We start from the raw sequence: 26,018 nt of genomic DNA, 5'->3' as shown, positions 1-26,018 counted from the left end.
CTTCTTATCTGGTGCGCGTTTTTTATTTTGACAGCGCATGCGAATCTGCGGACCACTTATATGCACCCCTGTTCATAACAAACCCATCAAATAGAAAAATAAAATAAAACAAGTTAAAAAAATTTCCCTCTGTCAATAAAACCCAACCTTTTAATATCTACATTTCCCAGCAATAATTATCTCTTGTTAAGTTTCTTACATTATTTGAGGTTTTGTTCACCTTTTAGATCATTTGTGAGCACACGTTAGCTGGGTCCTTGTCCTCAAAAATCCATTTTATGCCTCAAAAAGGTTATACAGCATTGAGATTCATTCGCTACGCTGGATTTAAAGGATAACCATATTCAAATATAAATCTTAAAAGCGCTGAAGAAAATAATGGGAAGCTGATGCAAGGATAAGAAAGCATTTGGGTCTATTTAAGGATTCTGAACAGATGGGTAGATCTACAGATTAATAATAAAAGCTGGCAAAAAGCCAACCTCTTTGACTGAAGTGAATGTGAATTAAAGGGAAAAATGATACAGTGATAGGTAGATTTGCAGAGCTTGAACTGAGGACTCCTTAATTATTCAACCTTTAACTGTAAATAAGATTACAAATTCTTTAAAAGGTCTAAAAAGCTTTGTTCTTTTTACACTCTCAAAGGTCACTTCAGTATTTTACTTCAGTGGTGATATTTTTACATTTTTCAGCCTCCACCAGTAATCCAACAACCACCCATTTTTGGATGGCGGTTACTTTACAGCCTCTAAATACACAAAGTCATAAGCGAAACATATGCTATTTAATGCTAAGAATGTGCAATCCAATAGGCTCTGAGATAGTGGATGATTCAGAAATAAACCTGGAATAACGATGCTTTGTTGTACAGCATTTCACATCACCATTCCCATCATGTATGACTGCATTTGATAGTCAGACATGATAAGACTTTCTGCTGGATCTTTGTGTAAATCTTTCAACTCTAGCTCAACACAATGAAAAGATAGGAGATACCTTGAGGGCTATTCAGCATTGCGTTTTACACATGCATTATTTACCAGGTTGATATCTCAAGGAGGCAGATCTTGTAGAGAACAAAAATCTTCAAAAAAAATTGCCCCAGAAAACTAACCGACCTTGCCTCAGCCAATCGCCCTTTCTTTATAGCATCTTTGGCTACCCTGTGTTGACTTCCGTGCCCCATTGTCAAACTGTAATTATCTCACTGATTAAAACCACTAATGAATCTTGATGGTTGGTGCTCAAAATAAACAGAAAAGCAGCACTGTCCTGATTATCTTCTAAATGTCTTTCTTTTCTCTGCATGGTGACTGTATTGGAGGGAGTCTAAACAAACAGAAGGCGAGGCGATGGGAGTAATTCTACTGTGCCTTCCAGCTATAGATTTTAAGTCATCATGCTCAGCTGCTGAGTAATCAGACCCCAGACTGACAGTTTGGCAGATATCGAATCAGTGTTAAAAGTGCAGGTCTTTACTTCTCTTTCTCTTCCCTACAGCACTGGTTGGAGTTTACAAAGTCAATTGCCAAACAAATGAAATGTAAGTATTTAGTTTGAGATCCCTGATGAGTTTGTTGATACTGTTTTTGGTTTATTCATTTTCCAAGATGTCCAGAGTTGATTAGAGTAAAACCCCTGAAAGAAATATATCTCCTGTTTGTAGCCCAGCCTCCATTCACCATGTGTTTGCGTGTCAAGTTTTACCCACCTGACCCCGCTGCCCTGAAAGAGGAAATCACCAGGTAAGACATTAAGATGGCTTAGTCGGCTCCACATGGGAAAAGGTGGGGTTAATTTATATCATATTCTTCTTCTATGGGAGACCTTTTGAAGTTTAAAATATGATAATTTTATGTCTTATACCTGAATTTGCTTAGAGCTAATTTTCATCTGCAGATAACAGTTGAACTTTTTGCACAGTAATCGAGCGAATACAAACAAAATGACACATTGCAGAGGTGCACACAGTAATAAAATATGCCATCAACAAATGATATTTGACTGTAAGGTGTCAGTTTTTACAACTGCCTGCCAGTTCACATCTCTTCACAGTCATGTTTTGCATTTCTACATGACTTAAATGTCTTCATTACAACAAGCAAGTATGCTAATGTCACACTGTCTGCAGCCATTTGTATTGACTACTGGGAAAACTAGAAAAAATAAATAGTTAACAAACGTAAAAAATTAAAATAAAAACCAGATGTGCAAGAAAAAAGGGGGATTTAATGCATACCAAGAAAACTGAGCGACTCATTTTCACTTGCAAATTTCCTTCTATCAGGTCACGGGGATCTGTCACTTGCAATTTCAGAATAGGGTCAAGACGTCTGCCATTACACTGAAATGGGACTGCCAATCATGACGCTCATAGAAAAGAGAGAAAAAACAAATTACAGACACACAATGAAAAAAAACTGCAGTGTCAGCCTCGTTTTATTTGGAGCTCAGGGCATTAGAAAATACTGAAGGGCAAACTTGAGTTCCTTTTGTTGTGCTTCAAGTTAGCTTACATTATTATTATTATTATTATTATTATTATTATTATATGTGTGTGGAATATTCCTTTTTAACACAACTTAAAGCAGGAAATGTGTATAGATGTCTACCTTTTTGCTTCTTACACTCAACAATCTAAGAAATGCTGACACAGATCAAACTTAAATGGCAGATGTAAAATAATAAAAGTCTCCACAGCAAAGAGAGACTTTTATTGAACCAAAAAGGGGTGGGGAAGACATCTTTTTCTTCTGCCCTTACTTATCTCATAAAATCCAATCAGATAATGCCTTTTTATGCTTCTGTAGCTGGCTTTTACAAAATGGAAGAATGAATAATACCACTGCAACTTAAACGAGATTTTTAGGAAATCCTATTTGATTTTAAATAAGGAATCCTTTTCAGTAAATTGTTATTCGCTTAAGGAAAAAAAACCCTGGAAAGTATAATAGCAATTTTAATGGGAACGTTGAAAATGGGTTTCAACTTGGCCTCTTTATTAATGAGCCAAAATGACCCTATAAATTATCTAAAGTCCAGTATTAAAATGGGCAAGTGGTTATGAAGGGGCAGAAACCCACGCTTTTCAATTTGTAAGAGTACTCCGAGTTCAGCACAATGGCCTGTGTGCAGAGAGGATTTGAGTGTTTCCTTTTGTGCAAGCCGTGGTGTCATGAAGCTCTGTGCCACTACTGTATGGCGTGCAGCATCTGTGACAGCTGAACAAACTGCTGTGAGGCGTGAGCCGGAGAGCTTCCAAGTGCACAGATCCCTGTAAATCACATCCCTCGACTGGTTGCCATGCAATGAAATCTCTTATTCACAATCCAGCTCATTTTGATAGACCAGCGCGCCGGCAAGGCAGAGCCCCTCCATCCTCATCCATCTGTTCCGACTAGAGGCTTTTACAGACAAATGAATGCATAGCGGATAAGCAAAAATATATCTAAATAATACCAGTTATTTCACAGCAATCCTGCTTTTGTGTATTGTAAAAGAAACTTGGGTACCATGCAAGATTTTGTGAGCAATGAGGTGGCAAAGGCAGTAGAAATTACATAAAAATGAACCTTGTATGAAACTTGCACACATTGAAGACAACAAGTAATAACCTCAGTAATGTAAAATGCTCAATAACCACACTTTTTCCCAGCAATGCTTAATACTTCTATGCTATTTATTGCTTTGCTGCTTGGAGAGAAGCAGAATCACAGCCGTATGAAATGAATTTAGGGTGAGCAAAATGACAGACAGGAATTCTTGGATGTTGTAGAAGAGACCAGAAGATGAAGTTGTACCCAGAGGGTTTGTCCATGAAACTGCAATCATATTTTAAATCAATCTCAATTCCCAAAATGATTATGTATAAGCTCGAAACTCCAGCGACAGACTGGTCCAGACCTGTCCAGGGTGTGCTCTGTCTCACACCCTCTTCAGGCTCTTCATGAACATGTAGAGAAGCTGGGAAAGGCTGAAGCAGCAGAGGATGGATGGATGCTCATGCTCTGTGTGAAATTAGAATAAATTTTCACCTTCTTAAATGCATGACCAGTCCATTTTAGAAGCCTGGACATAAGATGATGACTCATTTTTCTCATAAATTGTGTTATAAGTGAATTAAAAAATGGGCTACAAAAAGGCCTGAGTATTCTAATAAGGTTTCAAAAGTTACATTTATGTATTTTACATTTTACTGTGGTTGTGGTCTACAAGGTTGCTTATTCGTAGTAAACACAGACATACAATCTCAAGTCGCCTTAAAACACTCGTGTCATAATCTGTCATCATGTCTTTCACTCTAAACACTTTATAGAAGTCAGCCTCAGCTCTTATTTGGTACTCTCAGAATTTCATCTTCTAACAGTGACTTCCCATATACTATATACGCAGCCTCAAAAGGCACTTTAATTTTAAATTGTAAACATCTAGACGTCCTATGAGTAATGACCCAAATCAGTTTCTCTGTGTTCCACTCCACAGATATCTTGTCTTCCTGCAGGTTAAGAGGGATCTCTACCACGGCCGCCTCCTGTGCAAGACATCAGATGCAGCTTTGCTGGCTGCCTATATATTACAAGGTATGACAAACAACCTTTTTTGAGACGAGTATGTTTAATCATACTGTAAACATATATTTCACTGTGTGGTTGTGTGCAAACATGTGAGCAGAGTGTGTTTAAAAGCTGAAGACTCATAGGGTTCATACTGTTGTTTGCAAAGGGAATCGGAGTTTGTTGTTTTTATGCTGAACTGAATTTTTTTTTTTTAAATAACAGTATGAAAAGCAACTTAGATAAACTCAATGTAAAAAAAAAAATCATCAGTTTAATTTAAGATGTTTACATGCTTTGAAACCAAATCTGAGAGTTCTGACAAAAAGACTTCCTGGTTCCTCTGGGTGTTAGACTCATCAACATGCAGAGGGGTGAGGTGCATTAAGAAACAGTTTCCCTGTCACACACACTACCAAACATCTCTGCTGCCAGGATTCTGTCTCTCAGACATTCCCTGAATCTAAATGTCCTCTGTGTCTCTTTATGTTCCTACAGTAAATAATACAAACCGCAGTGTGCCTTAGAACGCATGCATTAACAAAATTGTGCATTTCACACTAAAATAATGTAGACGAATAAACAGAATAACAGGCCAGAAAAGAAATGTAATTTTTTTGGGTGAACTGTGTCTTTTAATTATTTAGCAATAATCACTTGAGAGGGAGAATAACAGTTTGAATAAGAAACAGCAGCCTTGAGTGGCTGCAATACAAATGTGGTTTCAACCACACCAGTCTTTAGAAATATTGTATTTTTATACACCAGATAAAGAGAGTTCATCTGCGGGGGCTTAAAAACATTACATATATATAATATACACTTAATGCAATGTATACAGTTTATTTGTGAGTTGGAAAACATCTCAGCAGTTACGACAATCACAACTCTGATACTATCACATGGGCAAAAAACTTCCCCAATCTTTTGCAGCTGGCACTGTAATTAAGTTAGCTGTCATTAGCCTGGTTATCATAGCACCTATTTTTATGGTGGATCTACTTTTCTTAACCTAACCAAACCAAACACAACAACAGCTCAGATGAAACTGAGAAACTTTGCAGATTTACATGCTTTTTAAATATTTTTTCAGTCACAGTGTCTTTTATGCTCTTTTTATTAAGTCTGTCTTCTTTTTTCGGTGGGGGTGGGATGGCTCTGTGAAGGCTGTGAAGCCAGGAATGAGAGCTATTCCACCAGGATTTTCCACCACTGAGTCACACTTTTCACCATCTGAGGTGACATGTAATCGCCAATAGGGACACCATTTCTCTGAAAGGACCTATAATTGGCCAGAGTCCCCCTTTACAGTATAGAAGAGTCATATTCTCCAAGACTTGAAAGAAGTAACCAAGAGGAAGAGCAAAGTATTCTCATCTCAAATCACTCGTTTTACAGTGTGCTTAAATTTTGTTATTGACTTTTTGCCCAATTATGCTAAATAATTACTACCTATGTTAATTTGAAGTAAATTACCATAGCTGTCTCGTGCTGCACATCAATCCTTTAGACACAAATAACACATTTGAAGGTTTCAACTCTGATAAATTCCACTAAACTGATGTTTACATATTACATTGTGTTGATCTTTGTTTGAATGTCAAAGTTTTGATTCAGAATAAAGATTCGTGTATTCGTGAGCAGATGTTTTAACCTTGAAAAATTATAATCTAAGTTTAATCTTTTTACTACTTTTTACTACTATTAGTTTAAAGAAATGTCTTTCAGTATCATGCACCCCAGCAAACTCTTTTCTGTCAAGGCCAACCACATAAATGAGAAAGTCAAACATTGTCACTGGTAGCTGAACACAACATAAACTGAAATAATTCTGAGTAAAAGGAAAGACCTTTTAATGTCAAAATTGGCAAAGTGAAAATATTTTTCACTGTTTTCTATGTGACATTTTCATGCTCAAAGATATGCTGGGCAGCAGGACGGAGATAATATTCTCTTAATACTGAGAACACACTGTCTCTCTGTGCATGATTATTCAACTTGTACAATTTATCTTTAAACTGAGCTAATAAGAACAACCCCTGTATGATGAACATAATTTAGTCCAGTTGTTTGTTTGAAAGTTCAAGCAATAGCATTTAGCTACGATTTCTTTATCCCATAGTTGGTTGAAGGGTCTTACATCACAAAAAAGTGACTCATGGGCCAGCTGGTAGCACATACACCATCTAATTTATTACCTCAGCAGTCCCAGTTCCAACTCTGGCCTTTTGCTGTATGTCATCGTTTCACACTTAGCTTTACCTATCAATTAAAGGCAAGGCAAAAAGCCAAACATAAAATCATTTAAAAAAGTCATCCTTTTCTTTTATTTCTTTCTTTTTAATTTTCCAGCTGAAATTGGTGACTATGACCCTGGGAAACATCCAGAGGGCTACAGCTCCAAGTTTCAGTTCTTCCCGAAGCACTCAGAGAAGTTGGAGCGGCGGATTGCTGAGATCCACAAAACTGAGCTGATGTAAGGTGGCATCTGTCCAGATGCCTGCATACCTGTGTAGTCTCCTTCAGTTTTATCAGAGGCAAGGTGCAGGCATCACAAGAGCATAGCTGACTTGGAGCACCTATGCAATCAACTATTCTATATAATATATAGCTTCTTATTTAACTTACATGAGTGCGGATGCTTTTAGATCAACATACGGCAACATTGGAATTCTCATTTAGGATATTAAGACAAGATAGGCAAGCATAATTTCTTATATATTGTAAAAAGTTCTGAACTTTTAATTATGTAGCAGGTATTGTGAATTAAAAGCAGTGATGTAGAGGTACCTAGATGTTTTTTCTGTCATGTGGTACAAAACCTTTAAAGAATGTTTAAAAAAACATGAATACATTTTTTTTTTACTGTGCTGGTAATTTGTTTTAAGATTTTGGAAAAATTGTAGTTCTTCTGTGGATTTAGACTGACTGGATAATTTAAGACCAGCTCAGTGATGTTGAGACTAGGAGTACATTGTACAATGTTCTGTACAATGTTGGAAGATGAACCTTGCAGATAGTATTCCTGGGCAAAAGAGGATTTAATCAAATAAACAGCTCCACAGTAACTTATACTTGCTGTATATACAATGTACAAAACCCAGGAGGACGCTGGCACTGGGTATAGATTCAATCCTATACTGCCCTCTGTTGCTCATTTCCTTCCCATAATTAAGTACATTCCCTGGAGTTAAATGTCAAAGGTTGTCCGTAAAACATTTTGCATAAGAATAACAGTGTAATTTGCTAAGATACAAGAAACTTGAGTGTGGCAAAGGGATAATGACGTTAATTCAGTTTATTTCAGACTGCCTGAGCAAAAACAAAGAGCTACAGTATGTTCTCCAGCCGAGCTAATGTGACTCATACACTAGTTTCATCAAGGATTATTAATAGAAGAAAATGTAGACAGCAGATTGATTTATAATCCTTTCATTCCTGTGGTCAGTACAACAGCTGTTAGAACATTATAGTCACTGCTTTAAAGTTTGACCTGCAGGGCTAAAAACTGAAGTAAGCTTTTGTTTGATTCTTTACACACAGTGAACAGATTTAATTATGTATCCTTGATCTGCACAGTTTACACCCTGGTAGCTATAGACATTTAAAAGAGTAAGTAGATGGTTAGAGACTTTTTCTTTAGGAAAATTAAAGCATCCAAACCTTTCTGATGCTACACATTATCAAGTTTGATAATGATAATCTTCACATAAGTCTGTCTCCATGAATTAAGAGTTGTGACAGAACCCAGTATGTTGACTTTATTTATTTAACTTTTTTCTCAGAGGTCAGACTCCTGAAACATCAGAGCTCAACTTTCTTCAGAAGGCTCAGATGTTGGAGACATATGGGGTCGACCCACATCCATGCAAGGTTATCATTAAGATTTACAGTAAAGTGAACCCTAACATGAATGACTGAATGTCATTGTGATTTAAAATGTTAACTCAAATCCATGTTTTTACAAAAACACGGATGTGCTGTCAGGATGTGTCTGGGAACCCGGCTTTTTTGGCTTTCACCCCTTTTGGATTCACTGTGCTGCAAGGAAACAGGAGGGTTCACTTCCTCAAATGGTGAGTAGAGATGAAGAGTTGAAACTTCACTTGATAATCATATTCATATCAAAGGTTTGTACTAGCAAGACAGTGACTTTATTTTAAATAAAATCTCCCCATCAGTTGCAGAAAAAGCTCAAATATGAATTAAGCATCAAAAGACTTTAACTTTTAAACTTATTTTAAACTTTTATGCCCATGAATATATCAGCTACATTCCACTTCAAAATGACCTCAGTGCTTTAAATAAAGAAAAGAACAAATAAAATCCTAAACTTGATACAATTTCACGCATTGTTGGAAAAAAACACACAAAGTACAGTACAATTTTTAAAATATTGTGAAATGTGATGCAAGAGAGTCCAAAGGAAAAAAGTAACCAGTTATCCATACAAGAAGATAACAGTAACCTTTGCAAGACCGCAGAGAAAGCTTCGAGGTTTTCACAGCATCTGACTTGTTTTGTTGTTTCCAAATCAGCATTTGAGCTCTTGCAGCTCTTGCACAGAAATGAATCACTGTTAGCCCTGTTAATTTACCTACAGCTCTTAATATTTTACAGCCTTTTTTGGTTTATGTCTCTCCTTTCTTTTGCTCACTTTCTCCCCTATTCTTTCTGGTCTGATTTCTTTGTTACTCTGTTTGGTTTGTCTTCTTTATTTTAACCTCAGGGAGGAGGTGACCAAACTTAAGTTTGAAGCAAAGACGTTCCATATATATGCAAATCAGAAGGAGGTATGTGTATTCATTATTAAAACTGCCTATTCTAGCCTGTGGAGCTCAGGAAGTTAAATGAGTGCGTCCATGTTTTATGCATGGAGACTCTGCCACTGGGGAGCCACTGTACTATATTCTTAATGCGGAAATAAATGAGGAAGGATTTGACAAAATTGTGTGCTACCCATAGGTTTTAGCAGACAAAAGAGTAAAATAAAGACACTGTGTTAGAGGCGGTTGATGTTTAGATCAGAAGGATTATTTCTTTTGGGTTTTCTTTGGCTGATTGGTTACAGTGCCCTTTAAATATATCTGTATAGACACCTTCTCATATTCTAAAACTCAATGTAGGCTTTGGTTTGAATGAGAATGTAAAGCCTTTAGATGAAAAAGAATGTTGCTTTCATCACAAATATGAGTTAATATAGTGGACTGGTTACAGGATAAGAAGATCATACTGACTTACTTTGCACCTACACCAGAGGCCTGCAAGCATCTTTGGAAGTGTGGGGTGGAGAATCAGGCCTTCTACAAGTGAGTAAAATTACATACAAAAACTGAATAGGTATCTTTTCATTTAAGCTAATGACTGTATTTATGGTTTTTCACTCACAGGCTGGAGAAGTCAAGCCAAGTCCGCACTGTGTCCAGTAGTAACCTCTTCTTCAAGGGTAGTCGCTTTAGATACAGGTATCAACAGAACAATATGTTTATTGCAAAGCATGATATGGGAATACTAAGTACAATTGGGAGTTTTCAGTGCTTGCCGTAGTGGTCACGTTTATCTGTTTTTTAGCGGAAAGGTTGCAAAAGAAGTAATGGAACAAAGTGCTAAAATTAAGAGAGACCCCCCGGAGATCCACAGGTAACAATCATAACAATCATGCATTGATTAAATTATGTAACAAATTGATTAAGCTCTGAATGCACTGTCAAATGTGTTTGTTTGGGGCTTTATGCATACATGTGTTTTCTCACAGGGCTGGTATGGTGCCTAGTAGGAGCTGTCCATCCATCACTCATGGCCCTCGTCTAACGAGTGTGCCAAGGACCCGACGAAGAGCTGTGCACATTTCCATTATGGAAGGTAAACCGCACAAACACAAGAGCAAAGTGTAGCTGAAGCTCTCACTGTGTTGGTGGAAGTCATGGGAGTCAGTCCTCAAACTGCCAAACAATATATGTATTTGCAAGTGTGCAAAAAGAGGGCTGTTTAACCAATAATTTTACCTAGTATATGCTCATACTATAGCATTGTTTGGTTAGTGATGTTAGTCCATTAGTGGATGGTTACTATTAACATGCTGACATCATAATATATCATTTTTGTGGATATAAATTATTTGCTATTGTTACTTTATGAAATACAAGTGCTATTATTGGGCTTTATAAGTGCACAAATACTGCACATGGATCATTTTAGACTGTTGGTTGCTAGGTAACACGATGGCGTCACAATATCTATAGGTAAGTGATGGCTGTGATGGTAGAGCGGGTTTTCTACAAACTGGAAGGTCCACTGTTGTTATCCCCGGCTCCTCCATACTGAACCCTGAGGAATCCATTTGAGTGTGAGAGTGCTTGTGAAAGTTAGATAAAACACTAAGACATAGATAAAGGCACTGTATGAATGTTCATGTGACTGGGTAAACGAGACTTCTAGTAGAAGGTGACATGATTGCTCACACTGAAGAGAAAGGCGCTATAAAAGTATTCTTCTTCTGGCTGCTCACTTTAGAGGGCATCTGCCTCTATTTCACCCTATCCACAGGTCGTCGTCTGTCACACCAGCCCTCTGCACGTCCTCCCTGACTATATCCATGAATCTTTTCTGTGGTGTTCCTCTTCTCCTGCCAGACAGCTCCATTTTCAACACCCTTTGTCCAATATATCCACTAGATCTCCTCTCTTAAACAAAGTACCTGCACATCCAAACCATCTCAGCCTTGCCTAACTTTGAATCGAAGCCGCTTGATCTGAGCTGTCCCTCTGGTATACTCATTTCTAATCTTGTCCATTCTCTTTGTTCCCAACAAAGAAACTTCAGTTCTGCCACGTCCAGCTCTGCCTCCTGTCTTTTTTGTTAGTGCTACCATCTCCAAACCACACATCATAGCAGATATCAGTACCATCTTGTAAGCCTTCCCATTCACTTTTGCTGCTATCCTTCACACAAGTCACCCCCTGACACTCGTCTCCACCCACTCCACCATACCTGCATTCTCTTCTTCACTTGTCTTGTGCACTGTCTGTTGCTTTAGATGGTTAATCTGAGGTGCACTATAAATCTATCCCATAAGAACCATCAGAGTTCTAAGAGGAACCTGTGTGCCATATTTGGTTGCTCAAATCCTGATAATACAGGAGGTATTAAATATGTTGCTATAGCTCAGATAGTTTTAGTTCATTTCTTTTCCTTTAGTTTACTAATATAAACACTTTATCCACTGTGCTTTTTTTCTTGTTTAAACATATAAAGTCTTCCCAGTTAGGCCAGGTCTTACTGTAGCTACCTAAACTTCTTAGCTAAATTGCTGATTTCCATTAAATCTTGGGCCCTGGTGTTGAGGCATTACACTTACCTCAAAATATAGATTTTTATTATCTTTTAAAAAATTATTTTATTGGTTAATTTAGAGATATCACAGTCTGCCTTATAGTGTGCCCTGGGGGATCAGTCCCCCAGGGCACATAAGAAATCACTGTCTTAATCCTGTGATTTGATCTGGGTTGCACAGCAATGGCACAGCATTTTTTTTAGATTCCTTATAACACTATCAGACATAGTTGTGAATACCTGCATGGAGAAAGAGCGCAATCTAAGTGCTTTTCCATGTTAACAGCCTACCTACTTGCAAATGTCAGTCGCTTTCTCTGTATTTTTGTGAGATCTCACTCTTTCTCTAAAGGGTGTGCTTTACTGAAAAGTGCACACACTGCAGTGCCCATCAGCAACTGGCCTCAGGTATTATTTTGACATGAGAAAGTCATCCTGTCAGTTTATAAAGGGCACTTACCATCCTGCCTTTCCTCCAACAGGCTATTAACCTTTTGCCAATGCTGCCACTGAGAGTAAGTTTACTCTTTGCCGATCGGCCTCAGTCACACTAATAAACTTACAACATAGCCTGTCTGCAAAAAAGAAAAGCAAATAGAAAAAATTTATTTTATCAAACCAGCCTTAGTTCTTGTCCTGGACTCTGACATTGCACCCCAGTGTATCAGCAGGGAAGCAACCCCCCCTGTGTTTTGTCGTGTTGCTATATTTGTACTGGTATTTCAACTGGCAATGATATCTCAGCCTGAAAAAAGCTCCTGCTGTCAGGGACCATGCTGTGTGTGTCACAGCCGACAGCAGGAGGGGAGGTCGAGGTGAACTGTGGCACAAGGGGACCACATTCCTGGGCCTTGTCTTTCACTCTGACTGTCTTTCTATTTATCTACCGCTGTCAGCCCGCCTAACAGCATGTGGGAGCTTACTGCATAGAAGGGAGTAGTGCTGCTTAGCTAGACCAGTCTCAGTTGGAGACAAAGACAGGCAGCAGACAGGCAGAATACAAAGAGGCCGTTTTAAGATTTAGAAAGCGAAAGGATAGCAGTTGAAAACGTGTAGAAACTCAATTGGAAATAGTGCTTTTGCTGTTGTGTAATCATGGTGAAGTGTTTGATCCGCATCAAGACCAAGGTGAATGTTCATCTGCGTATGATCAACCATTGTTATCGGGATGTGAAGGTGCGTGTGCTGTCTTTGGGACCCAGGCTTTTGGGCAAGGCTCTGGGAGTCCTTCCCCTTTTCCCCGCTCTACCGGGGGGATCTTCAAACTCAGGCTCTGGACCTGGGTTAAGACAGGAGTCCAGGGCTCCTTCCAGGCTAGCTGTTCCACTCCAGTTACATGGCTGCAGCCCAGCAGGCAATCGTGCAGGTAAAAATCAGGCTGGTTTTGTTGGATTGAGATATTTTGTGATAGATTTCCTGATTTTTAAAAGTGATTTTTTTGTGGTTATATTTCAAAACATTACAGTATTAAGTGACTGTAAGACCTATTGCTAAAATCTAATGTGATAGATAGAAAGTTTGCACTGTGATGAACCTCCAAAAAGCAGCTGTGAGAATATGAGAACTGAGTAAGTTCCTAGAAGACATCGGTTTTATGTTGCATGCTTGCTTTGGGGTTACAGTTGCCATTTGTATTTCCTTGGACATAGATTATATGATGTGAAGGCTAATTTTCTTCTGCATAAGTTGTGAAAAGCTAGCCATTAAAAAGAAATCCAGCTTCCCTTATGACTATATTAGCATAAGAGATGTCAGCACAGTGTTAAAGAAAGCACAAATGTACCAGAATATTCTGGCAGCTCAGCAAGCCAAGCTCCAGAGGCTTGTGGAAACTTTGCTTCAGAACTAATTAATAAGGAACAAATGAACGTAATTTCCCTTTAGACCTCCTCTTTTATGTGCTATAAGGGACAGGTTCTTTATATCCACTTTTATATCTATAACTTTCAGACATAATAAGCATGTCTTTTCCAGGCATCTACTAGTTATGTGGATATTCATGAGCAACTATTAATTGCTGCATACCTATAAAAACTGCCTATCCAATGCAATGGCACCTACATGTGTAAAGCTGTTATTTCCAATATTACCAGATCAGCCTGCAAAAACAACATGATGGATAGTCTGTAAGTCAGTCCTCGATTCTAGGTATTTTAATACCGCCTGCTTTCAGAAGAGAAAAACAATACAAAATGATGACTTAACAATCAAGTAGGTTTGCAATCTACAGTCTATTTTATGGGGTAGTGGTTCACACATGAAAGATCCATAGTTCAAGACCAGAGGGAGACACAAATCCTACTGTACTCTTAAGTGCTGTTTTCCAGGCTGGATAAATAGGAGGATTGCATCTGGAACGGTGTCTCGCACAAAATCTGCGCCAAATAATACATGTGGATCCATCTACATCCACGCATTGGGGACAGACAACCTCTCTATGTTTAAGATTAGGGTTAAAGCTTTCCTTTTATAATATTGTTTAATTTAGTTAGGGCTGGATCAGGTGACCCTTAATCCTTCTTTAGTTATGCTGCAATGGGCCTGTTAGAAGAGTATTTCTTCTCCCTTAGTTCTTCACTCTTCTCCACTCATCTGTTTTCATTCTCTTTGTGCTTTCACACAATCTCTGCATTTAATTATTAGTTTTATTAGTCTTTGGTTTTCTTCCACAGTGTCACTTTTGTCCTGTCTCCCTCCCTTCACGCCCCAACCAGTCACAGCAGATGGCTGCCCCTCCCAGAGCCCGTTCTGCCAGAGGTTTCTTTCTGTTAAATGGGAGTTTTTCCTGTCACCAACTGCTTGCTCATAGAGGGTTGTCTGATTATGGGGGGGGGGGGGGGGGTCTTCTCTGTATTAATGAGAGTGTTTAGTGCTTTTTAGATGAAAGTTCGTTATTGTCCTGGATCCCGCATCTAAGACAAAATCCCTTTTTTAAGTGGTGCAAGGAGCACCAAACTTCCTTCCGGTTATTGAATCTTATGAACTCCTGTCTTTCCCTGCTGTTTGTGTCAGGTTTGGAGTCCCTTCGAGACAGTGCTCACTCCACACCGGTGCGCTCAGTTTCGCATGGCGACTCCTTCATGCCTTCAAGGAGCCAGACGGTAGATGGCAGTGAGGCAAGCACGTCAGCAGTCATCTCAGATGAGAACTACAGCCCCTCTGACAGCGTGCTGCCTACACCCGTGGCAGAACATGGAATGGAGATGCCTTTGGCTCGTCACCTCAATGGTGCCCCCTGCAGCATTGACGAGGAGGAGTCAGAGGCAGGGACATCGAAAGAGGGGCAGGCCACAGAATTTGGGCACAGCAGGAGAGAACAACGTATGGTCAAGAGGAGGCCCGCAACATCTAGCGAGGTAGAGGAGCTCAACAAGTTTATCCTGAGCGTGTTGCGTCTCTTCCTGGTTACCATTGGACTTCTGTTCGCCCTGCTGCTGCTTCTCATCATGCTGACAGAGTCGGACCTGGACATTGCCTTCTTAAGAGACATCCGCAAGACACCTGAATTCCAGCAGTTCCACTTTGAATACTTCTGCCCTCTGCGGCGCTGGTTCGCCTGTAAGTTACGATGGATGGGAGGTTTCCTTGTTAGTGAGGCAAAGTGAAAACAGACCAAATGACTCAACAAAGGCCTGCGCTCATGGAAATTGGATACAGATAACAGACAGGTCAGAAGAGAAGGCAAGAGGAGAGAAATGGATGGCTCTGTTCCTGATTTCAACTAAGCTTCTCCCAGGAATAATCCTGTCACAAGCCACGTACTGTCCCCTGAAGAGCCTTGTTTATTACGTTTGACCATCACTACGAGGAAAGGAAATGTTACTTTAGAAATTCAGGTCATCAAGGTATTTTATTTTTTCACAAAATCACAGGAGCTGGGTTTAATTTGAAAACTGTATCAAGTATGCCTGAGTTCTCTTCTTCAACCACAGATAATAGTTGCCTTTATTTTTTTATTAATTTATATGTTGTATCATCACTGTAATACAAAACGATCTGAGGTGTTGGGGTGCAACTGAGAGTTTAAGACATTTAAAAGATTTAAAAATGGAGGGCAGACTATATCATCAGTTTTTTATATCAAATCAACAATATTCATGGTGATTAAATGTTATTATGGCTGCTGTTTTCAGGTGGTGGGCTTAGAGAAAGCGTGAAATTGACGAATAAGCATTACTGAATGTAGATGAGTCCTGAGTCAAACGTGTTTGCAAATATTATAGTTTTATACGATTCTTAGGCAGATGCAAATAGACGTTACACATTTCTCCAGATGTACTTTACAATCCCAGATCTGAAACATTCAATTTAAAAACACTGCTAAACGACTAGTTGTAGTAGCTTTGTGACACGGGTGTGTGATGGTGCTGCCCTGACAGAAGACTTTATTAGCGGCCAAACATCTGCTGACAGTTTTTGTCCAGACACTAGGGAACTGTTAAAGTTTCATCATCCAATGACTAGAAATTAAGCCTTTTTAAGGATATAAATAAGTAATGGAGTTTATAGGTTTACTGTTTAAGAAATAGCAGCCAAATAACTCTAATAACTACAATGAACTTCTGTGCGTGAGGAACAGTTGTCACTTTGCTGTAGTTACTTTTACAGTAGTTATAAAGGTGATGGGACTATGTGAGCTAGCGCTATAATGGTAGTCAAGTGTCTGGTCAGTTCTTTGACTACTGCAATCTGTAGGAGTAGTTCATCTTGATGTGCAATACTGTTAATATAAAAAAGCAGATCCTTTCTATCAAGGGAAATTTGACTTTGTTTTACCTTTGTAAAGTGCAAATATTAGTGCAATTTTCCAACAGTAAATAGTTAAGAGTTTGTTTTTAGTTGAAGACCCATGTTGAGTGACTGTCCTTCACCTTTGTTTAGCTCTGCTCTGTTAAAAAAAGTTATGCATTTATGTGTAATGGCTGAATATATTTAAATCATTTTTGTACCATCTTGTTAACGCACTGACAGTTCCTCACAGTGACTTTTAATGTACTTGAAGCTGTTTTTCGTTTGTTTTTGTTGCAGTGGATCTATGGTTTTCAGCCCTGCACTCACAAATGAGCCTAAGATAAGTCATGTTTACGTCGTTCTGCAACCTTCATCAACACCAACCAAAGAAACCGCTGTTGTCCCATACTTCTGTCAGTTTGTGTCAACAGATGGCAAAATAGTCTGCTGTCCTTCTCCGGCCTTATTTCTTGTATTTCACAGGTTAGCCTACAGTGTGTCTTTACAGCCCAGAGCAACAGAATCAATTCAAACTATGAGGTCAGTTTTCACTCTAAAAGTATTTGCCCTTTCAACAAGCCTACAAGTGCTTAGGATGCTGTGTGTATACAAGGAGCAATCAAAAGATTTTGTGGCTCTGCCCATAAAAAAGCAAAAAATCATACCTGATATTAGCTTGGCTTAGGTCACATGTTGCACACATCTGAACGTCTTTCAGTGCTGTTGACATTTTGAGAATGCTCCCTGGAAGTGGTGTCTGACCACTTGCACTTACCTGTGGGCAATGTCATCATGGACCTCAAACTCACGCAGAGAGCTAAGATGAACTTTCTGTTTTCACCCAACCATCATGTTGACTTTCATCACTGGAGATGAGAATCGCAACTCAAAGACCAAACAGTCAACAGTGTTCAAACCTGCAGGCGCCACAACAGTTCAGGAGCTGACCAGTCTATTTTTCATGAAGTTGCACACTGAATAATTCCCCCAGGGTCGACACCGGGTTGTCCCTTAATGCCCTGAAGCTTTAAAGGAAGCACATTTGAAGCAAACCACCTCAGCTGTGGCAACAGCCAGAGATCCATGCATGCCTTCCCAATTTTGTCTCCCTGAAAAGTTCATAGATTCTAAAAATGAAATTCAATCAATCCCTGTGAAGGGTTTTATTGCCCCTAATAAAATATCTCTGTGGAGCTGCAAAACATATTCAGACCTTATGATGAACATGACACAGCCTGTTAGCTATGGATTATCAACATTAATAACTGATACCACATGCTTGGGGATTTATATGAATATAAATATATCAAATAAACCTTGTATTTTTAACATTAATACCATGTTTTTATTGTATTAAAACGTTTAGAAATTTGTTAACAAGAAATAAAAATTTTAAAAAACTACTTCCATGTAAAAGCCTAGAGTCCAACCTCTGTTTGGGCAAATTATTCAAACTGAAAAAAGTCTATTTTAATTATTAGTTTGAATTTGAATTATTATTTTGATAATTGGCAATGAAAGAAAACAAACCCTAAAAACATAGCCATTGCTCATTTTCATTTCAAAGTATTATTTGTCACAACCACACACACGTGTAAAGAAGTTTACCTTAACCCTTAATCCCTGCGATATCTCAATATCAGAAGAAAGTGAAATTTCAACAATGTGTTTCAGTTTTTCTGCATGATAAAGAAATGCTGCTGTAAGAAATGAAAGAAATCTGTCAATATCTTTGGACTTAAATTGTAAGAAATAAATGCATGAAATTACATCTCACCGCCCAAACTTAATGTAATTATCAAACAAAGTGACCTAATTTCTATCAGGTATGGTTTATACACTGTTTTTTTTTTTTTTTTGGCAGAGTTGCAGAATTTTTGGATCGCACCTGGTATGGTACAACATGCTGAATAGACATATGTCATACAAAAAAAAAAAAAATTAAGCATGAATTATGTATGCAAAAAAGGATTTCAGTTTTGCAGGTTCCTGTAGGTGATTTAGAAAGTTGATGTGTTCAAATCTTATTCAAAGTTAACACAAGAATGATTGCTTTGAGAGTTGCTGTAGCGTTCAATGTGGAGCTTTAAATGCTGGTTTTATTTTTGTACCCAGAGTGAAAAAAACAGAAGTATTAGCACCAGTGTTTTCCCCTTTTACCACAAAGTTTAGAGAACAACATAAGCATCTAATGAAATATTTATATTTTAATTTAAAAAAACAAAAACACAAAAATAGATTTTGGGGTTGTTTTCAGACTTGACTTATTTAACCTCCTAGGACCCAGCGTCCACGTATGTGGACATCACATTTTGGGTTGTGTAGACAAAATACTAAATTTTCCTCTACAAGGGTCTGATATCAACATACGAGGACACGATACTGCCACTGTTCTAGCGAAATTTAAAGTGAATGTCCTAATATGTGGACCTCATTTTTCTCAGAAACAAAAATGAGGTAAAAAAAAAAAAAGCATGTAATTCTTTGTTTTTACATTCATCGGGTCCCAATCAGCCCAAATAGCAAAGCGAAATTAAAAATGCGAAAGAGTTCGGGTCTTAGGAGGTTAATTTAAATGGTGTTCTGTGGTTTTTGATTGATGCGAGGCAATTGTGTATTGAAAACTACGGCTAGTAAAGGAGAACATTTAGCTTTTTACTCACCTTTATGTCGAAAAATCTACAACTAAAGCAATCGGAGCAATAAATGTCAGATGTAATAACCGTAAACTACAAAATGTTTGTCTGAGTCACACAAACTGTTTTAAATCCCCTCAAAAGGTGAAACGGTTTGCAGATGTATGCGTGTACCAGCAGTGGTAGACCGCTCTCTGCGATACAGAAACTTCTCCAAAAAAATCTTTTCATGTAAATCGTGTTTGGTTGTCTATCTTAGACTAATTTTTGACTGAGTTTATAAATGTATCACATACAGGTTTACTTGGCAGAAACAACTTAACACCTGGCGGCATGGTCAAGATTTCCAATGGAAGAAAACAGGTATATTTTTAAATAATTTAAACAGCATTAGTAGCATTTTTAAACTGCCTGAACCTTTCCTTGTGCAATGTAGTTCACTGGCACGGTGACCAAGGGGTAAAAGTTCCACTAATAAGCAACTCTTGTTTTCAGTTTAATGAATGATGTAAACAAGGCCTCAGACATGGCCTTACTGTAAGCTTCCTTCCTGTACCATGGCCCTGCACATGGAAATGTCTCTGTAAGCATGTGTCCTGCATTTATTACCTCCAAACAAGACTGCTTATTTCCAATCACTGAAGGAGGACTCGTGTAATCTATTTATGAATAAATATCATCTATTCTTGACAACTGGGAGCTAGTCTGGCTACAAGTTCAATTCTGAAGTCACAGAAGCAGTAAATAAAAGCATTTAGTGTGAAATTCAGTGAACAGTGCAACCCAGATCAGCACCATGTGGAGTTTTTCATTGCATCCCTGCTTGAAAACAGTAAAGTGTGGTCAATCCTCTCTCATTCTCACACATGCACACCTTATTTTACCAGCTTCAGGTGATAATGATGCTGTCACTACTGGTGAGATTCACAGCATTCATGTGTACAGTATTTTGTAATAAAATATCTATTTATTATGTTTACTTTACAAATGAGAAAACAAAGGAAATTAACACATAACAGGCATTTCCAAAAGCACTTTCACTGACAGAGAGACTCAGTGCAGAAATGACATTTACATCACATAAACCTTACATAAAATAATAAACCATGAATTTTTCGAATTGGACTCTTATGTTAAAGAAAATCCAAATAAACTCCAAATATCAAAATAAACCAGTCTACACACTGACCTACTGTAACTTGTGGCAATATATGACATTAAGTTTCTCTGTCACTAGTTGTGTCAAAACTGGTTGTGATCATGGAAGTGTACCTGTCAACAACAATAGATGAACAGTTGGTTAGTCGTTACCCTGCCAAATAAACATGACACACATGATAAATCTGTCAGAGTAAAAGGTTTCAGAGGAGAAAATGGATATTTGAAGACACTAAAAACAGTCAGGAGGCACTAATAGAACGCAGGTCTACATGTGCCAGAGAGCAGCCACACAAGCTTTAAACTGAGCTTGTATGACTACTCTCTGAATACTGCCCATGGAAAAGAAAAACAATTAAGGTCTTGCAGCGGCAGCACCCTGCTGTGTGCATGCTTCTTTGCAAGTCTGACAGTTTTAAGAAACACTGGGTAGAATAAGTGAAAGAAGAAGAAGAAAAAAAAAAAGGCAGCCATATGAGGAAAATGTGTCTGACATCCACCAAGGACACAATTGCAAACACAGGAGTGGGTTCAAAACAGGCTTATCCTGGAGTTAAGGCTTCATGTCATTTGAGAAGTTGAGCTCATTCAGTCTTCATGAACTGAAGCATCAACTTACAGTAGGTTGGAGAAAAGAATACATTTGTTTCCTACACTTTACTGAATAAGATTAATGCAAAGATTTAGTGAGACAATCATGTGGCAGACATCCAGTGTGCAGTATAATGTCTGGATGGGGAAAAATTAACAGTAAAACTGAGAAGAGCCAAGCTGCTTTAAACTGACAACAGCAACTTAAAACAACACATTAAACAGTGCAACACAGCATGTTGAGTCAAAGTGGATACAACAGTAGAAGACCACATCCAGTTCCATTCCAAATTTCAGTTGGCATGAAAGTTTTAACTGGAACAAATCTAAATATTATAAGGTGTAAAATGAGAGGAAGCACAAGATAATCCCTTTGTTTAAATCTAATGTAGCTATAAATGTGTATTTTGTGAGCAGTGAGGAAGAAAATTCTGCTACTTTGCTAATGATCCTGCATTGCCTCACTGCAACATGTCTAAGAATATGACTCACAATTTGATATGATTCATTTCACTGCTTCAGGTGTGTTACTTTGCTTTAGTATAAGAATAGTAATGTATTTAAAGCTCTAGTGAGATACAGAATGAAGATGCTATATTGGAAGACTTGTCTAGTTAGAAGTTGATAGGCTGAAAATCCAGATTGTTACCAAACTGTGTCCCTGCTACCTTGATGAACCGAACCAAGACCGGCTGATCAGACATTTTTTTGGTCTTCAATTTAGTCAGAAAAGACGTGAAGGCGTCCCGACGCATTTCCACCCAGCAAGGCATTCCTTGTAGGATGGAAAGCAGTGACAGAGAGGACTGTGCTGAGATTCTCACTGTCCATGAAGGAATGTTGGAGTTGACCGCTTTCATGGAACACCTGCACCCTCCTAGGCTTCATCATGCTCCCCACCACGAAGCAGTCTTCCAGTTTGGGGTCCCACGCAGCTGATAGTTTGGTCAGCCAGCGACCTGTTTGCATGTCATGTCTGCCAATTTAGATTGAGAAGGCATGTTGAAAGTACACAGTTATTAACACAGAGATGACTTAAAAGAACAGGAAAAGTTTAAAGTTCAATTTAGTGGATGTACCTGATGGTTGTCAGCAAGGGAGATTTAGTAGTCAGTGTAGATGTGTCATATATCCTGTTAAAATAAATAAAGAAAAAAGGACATTGTGTTGGAACTGAAAAAAAATTAAGCATATACAGCATGTCAGTGATCCATCAGCTTCACCTTATATTGTTATCCATACAGGAAGTAAGAACCCTGTTTCCAGTACAAGGGGAGAAATAAGCACTGGATATGCTTAAAGAGTGGCCATGCAGCTGGGACACTGCCTGGCTTTTGGTCTTCTTCAGATTTCGACTGTCATAAATACTAACTACCCTGCCAAAAAAAACCCACACACACACACAAAAAAACAAAGAAAAAAAAAAACAAAGCATACACTTAAAATTTAAAGACAGATTCACATAAGAGATGTGTAAACATTATAAAAAATTTAAAAAGCCCATACTTGCTTTCAGCCACCACAAAGTACTGCTTCTGTAAAGGGTGGACGTTAACACAACGCAATGTCTTGGGGTCCAGTGTGTGGAGGGATTCATGGGAGTTTCTGCAGATGAAATAACATACTTATAAAAATGTTTGAGTGCAACATTAAAGTTGTTTAAAAGAAAAGAAAATGTACTACTTTCATTACTTTAAGACTATGTCATTATCTCACCCTGGGGTGCGCCTGTCAACAATGGCAACCTCTCCATACCAGTTCCCGACCACTAGTGTCGAACAGTCATGTGACATGAAGTCAAACGTTTTCAGGCCATCTTCAATATCATACACCTAGAAAACGGACAACCTTTTTTATTCGTGGATCACAACGTAACCAGATTGAACTAAACTAATGAAGGTATCTTACATCATCAAAAACAGCCTTCTCTACGTCCATGCAGCGAAGGGATCCATCGTAGCTGAGGCTCAGCAGTTGTGTGGGATGAGACTTGGAGAATGCCATGCAGCCCACTGGACGGGTGTGGGGCTCAAAGAGCAGGACACCATCCTCACCCCAGTCACCACCCTAGAAGAGCATACACATGCAGTAGTAAATCAGTGGTTGGAATTCATTTAAAATAAATAAAGATTTTCAGAGCGAAAAAACCCAAAAAACAAACCTGAATTCAAACATGAAGCAGGCCAATTAGCCTGAGGAGAACACTTGTGAATTTTTGCAGCCTGACATGAAGCTTTACTGTTGAGACACTTTCTACCATCTAGTGGTCAAGAACTAATGCATAGTTAAGGCAAAGAAAACTCACCAACTTCCAGAGTCCCACTTTCCCCCACTTGTCGCCCGCAGCCAGCAACAGGCTGCTGGTGCAGGGGTGGAAGGTTGCAGAGAAGATGCGATCCTTCACCACTTTGGCCACTTTGTCCTCATTTACCGTCATATTCTTCAGAGACGAACGGTACCTGTGTTCAGACATCAGTGCACTTGTTTGTTCATCTGTTTCTCAGGTTCTTCCAAAACATCTGACCCTCAGTACATCAAGAGTCACTTTTTGTAAACTGTGCAGTAATCTTACATCCAAATAAAAATATTAAATCTTACCCTTTTAGGTCAAGCTGTATCTTTTTATCTACTTTTACATCCTGTGAAAAGAAAAGCATTTTCATGACTTCCCAATCGAATAAGAACAGTTACTACAGTGGATATGCATAAGAAATTATGCTTGTGGCTAATATGGGCAGTATAAAGTATTCACATTTAAGTAGGAAAGAAGGGGGCAACATGTTAAACTGAGTGAGATTGTAAATAAATATTGTATAGGAAAAAAAAGGGAAAATATCATAGAAAGCTGACTCTTACCTCAGAACAGAGCTCAAGAAGTTGTGGAGGCAGCTTGCTTCCTTCTTCCACATTCACTGGATCCATGGGCAAAGGGCCAGAGGGCTTCTTTGCTGGTGAAGACTTGAAAGCAAGTAAACAACTATAATGAGTAACATACCCAGAGAGGAAGAACGAGAAAAAAAAAAAAGCTAAAGACACTTAAGATGCAGCAGTGGAGCTGTGTGAACTGACACATTACAGATGCATTATTAGACTATATGTTGGCACCTGTTCATAAATAAGTGTCCCTCTCGGTTCAGGAGGAAGCTCCAGGATCTCTGCTTCTTTTTTTTGGAGTCGCAGTGATTTGCGAGGTGGCACGACTTCTTTTACAGCAGCATGTGCCCTGCAATCAAAGAAATTTAACATTACAGGAGGCCCAAAAAGATATGTTTCCTATTTTAACATGACACAGGGTCAGGATGAATTCAAACCGTTTTTCCAAACATAAAACTTTCATAAAAGTTACTTTTTTCTTGTACCTAAGGACGTTGAGTTGACAAGTCTAGTCTTATTTCCTGAGCTTCAAAAAGTTCAGTCTCAAAAACAAATACAAAGTATATTATAGGAGCACTGTGATGTTCCACAGAATACATGGGAGGGGAAAAAACATGTTGTTCTCATAATTTCTGCACCACTGTGGTTTTCCACAGTATCACGATGCCTGATTACTCCGACTGTACCGTGTGAGACCTCTCTGTGATGGCTTTGGTCGAGTCAGCTGCTTGAACTCCTCAGTGGCCTTTAAACAAAAGAAAACAATAATTGATACTCTGATAATCCAGACAAATGACAGAATCACAGATATGGTCCTTTTCATAAGGATTTATTTCTCACTCAGTCTACCTGGGTTAATCACACCAGTAAATATGGCTTGTAGCTGGTCTAAATATCTACTGTTGCTGGTCGAATTTAAACTTTATGTTGATGGTGCTGATAGTGATAGGTTTAGGTCCATGAAAGATTTGCAATGCAGATGATAAAGGGCAGATTTAGTCAATAATATACCTGGAATAAGTTGATAGAAGACAGAAAAGCTTGGTTCTGTCTGATGTTCTCCAGGCGCTCCAGTTCATAGGCAGAAAGTCTCCCATACCCTTCCTGTTACACAAAGATACAGCACTGACACACTGCAAGAAAATTGCCGATTTCAAGTCATTAGAAGTTCCTTAAACTACCATGAGCTGGATGACTGAGAACCTGCACAGACACCTTTCTGTCAGTCACAAAGTCGAATTCAAACTGTGCCAAGTTTCCATACTCACAGGTGCATGCTCCACGTCACTGTTTTCAGCACCCTCCTCATCTTTTGGTTGCTTATTCTGACTACCATTTTCAGCGACAGCTTTTGTTTTCTATCAAGAAATTACGACAGAATTAACAAATCGTCAAGTTTTAAAATGACTGTTCGACCCCATCACTGTGAACGAGCTCTCACCCTTTTTTTCTTGGGAGTTTCATGTTCGGGAGAGTACTGGAGGCGCTTAGGTGCAAAACCGTTTCTAGATGATCGTCGCACTGTCGCCTCGAGATTCTCAGGGGTCATTTCCTACAAGGTGTCCCTCGTTAACATTTTAGTCAGAGACATTAAGGCACTCATTCAACTTTCTCACCGAAGATTTATCGAACTCACAACACACCTCCACTTAAAACTGTGCTTCTTGATGCTAATGCTATGAGGTCGCTGCCTAAAACAGGGAGGATAAGTTTAAAAACAGGAAACCACATTAAAACAAAACTACTGTACCTTCACAAGCACAACAGCTTCGCGCTTTGTTCGGAGAGTCGCCATTTTGGTTCATTTACGACGACAGGTACGAGTATTTGTTTGAGAGAAGCGAGACGTGAGCACCTCACAAGTGACAACTATTACGGTCATGATAATTACAAGGGGGCGCAATTGGCGCCACATGCCGCAAATGTTTTGTAACTGGTCCTCCCCTTCTGTTGTGAAACAGAATCCTGGCACCTGATTGGTTTATATTTTTACGTCACGAGAAGAAAGGTTTAGGTCCCTCCCGCCAACAACCAAGCTGGCCTCAGCTTCTGCTGGGATGATGTCGCCATCTTATGGCAGGATAGGGGAATAGCAGTGAGAGGAAAGTCATGGTTATTTATTCACAAATTGGTTAACGTT

At 38.8% G+C, this 26,018-nt stretch overlaps 2 protein-coding genes across 5 annotated transcripts in view; one reads left to right on the top strand and one right to left on the bottom strand.

The window, feature by feature from the left end:
- Positions 1-19,951, top strand: part of frmd5b (FERM domain containing 5b) — an 81,846-nt gene extending 61,895 nt beyond the window's left edge. Inside the window, exons 3-15 of one of the 3 annotated variants that reach the window (XR_014918908.1) lie at positions 1,504-1,546; positions 1,670-1,748; positions 4,486-4,583; positions 6,909-7,032; positions 8,342-8,429; positions 8,544-8,632; positions 9,286-9,349; positions 9,774-9,865; positions 9,947-10,021; positions 10,128-10,196; positions 10,312-10,418; positions 14,901-15,733; positions 16,917-19,951. Coding sequence is in view for 1 of the 3 variants with exons in the window: in XM_085451436.1 (XP_085307562.1) it covers positions 1,504-1,546; positions 1,670-1,748; positions 4,486-4,583; positions 6,909-7,032; positions 8,342-8,429; positions 8,544-8,632; positions 9,286-9,349; positions 9,774-9,865; positions 9,947-10,021; positions 10,128-10,196; positions 10,312-10,418; positions 14,901-15,493 (1,521 nt within the window). In the remaining 2 variants the exon portion in view is untranslated. Of the gene's footprint in view, positions 1-1,503; positions 1,547-1,669; positions 1,749-4,485; positions 4,584-6,908; positions 7,033-8,341; positions 8,430-8,543; positions 8,633-9,285; positions 9,350-9,773; positions 9,866-9,946; positions 10,022-10,127; positions 10,197-10,311; positions 10,419-14,900 lie in introns of all 3 variants that reach the window. The other 2 variants (XR_014918909.1, XM_085451436.1) reach the window with 2 other exon arrangements.
- Positions 19,952-20,195: 244 nt separating this feature from the next.
- On the bottom strand, positions 20,196-25,860 carry wdr76 (WD repeat domain 76). Of its 2 annotated transcripts, XM_085451459.1 has the most exons (15): positions 25,629-25,859; positions 25,320-25,430; positions 25,147-25,236; positions 24,890-24,982; positions 24,565-24,623; positions 24,110-24,227; positions 23,861-23,962; positions 23,603-23,643; positions 23,310-23,463; positions 22,913-23,071; positions 22,721-22,836; positions 22,511-22,609; positions 22,228-22,380; positions 22,084-22,137; positions 20,196-21,980 (listed from the first exon to the last, which is right to left on the bottom strand). In XM_085451459.1, exons 1-15 carry the CDS (start codon positions 25,671-25,673, stop codon positions 21,725-21,727), a joined length of 1,650 nt encoding a protein of 549 aa, XP_085307585.1. In that variant the 5' UTR covers positions 25,674-25,859; the 3' UTR covers positions 20,196-21,724. The 2 variants fall into 2 exon arrangements, with proteins under 2 accessions (XP_085307585.1, XP_085307593.1); XM_085451467.1 differs by lacking the exon at positions 22,228-22,380 and having other exon boundaries at positions 25,629-25,860.
- Positions 25,861-26,018: the final 158 nt, after the last annotated feature.

Source organism: Copadichromis virginalis, linkage group LG1, assembly GCF_057382275.1.
Source record: "Copadichromis virginalis isolate Kocher_CV1m ecotype Utaka linkage group LG1, C_Virginalis_male_GT1.1, whole genome shotgun sequence".
Classification (NCBI taxonomy): Eukaryota; Metazoa; Chordata; class Actinopteri; order Cichliformes; family Cichlidae; genus Copadichromis; species Copadichromis virginalis.
The sequence above is the reverse complement of the archived record's forward strand: the minus strand, read 5'-3'. Positions and strand labels throughout refer to the sequence as shown.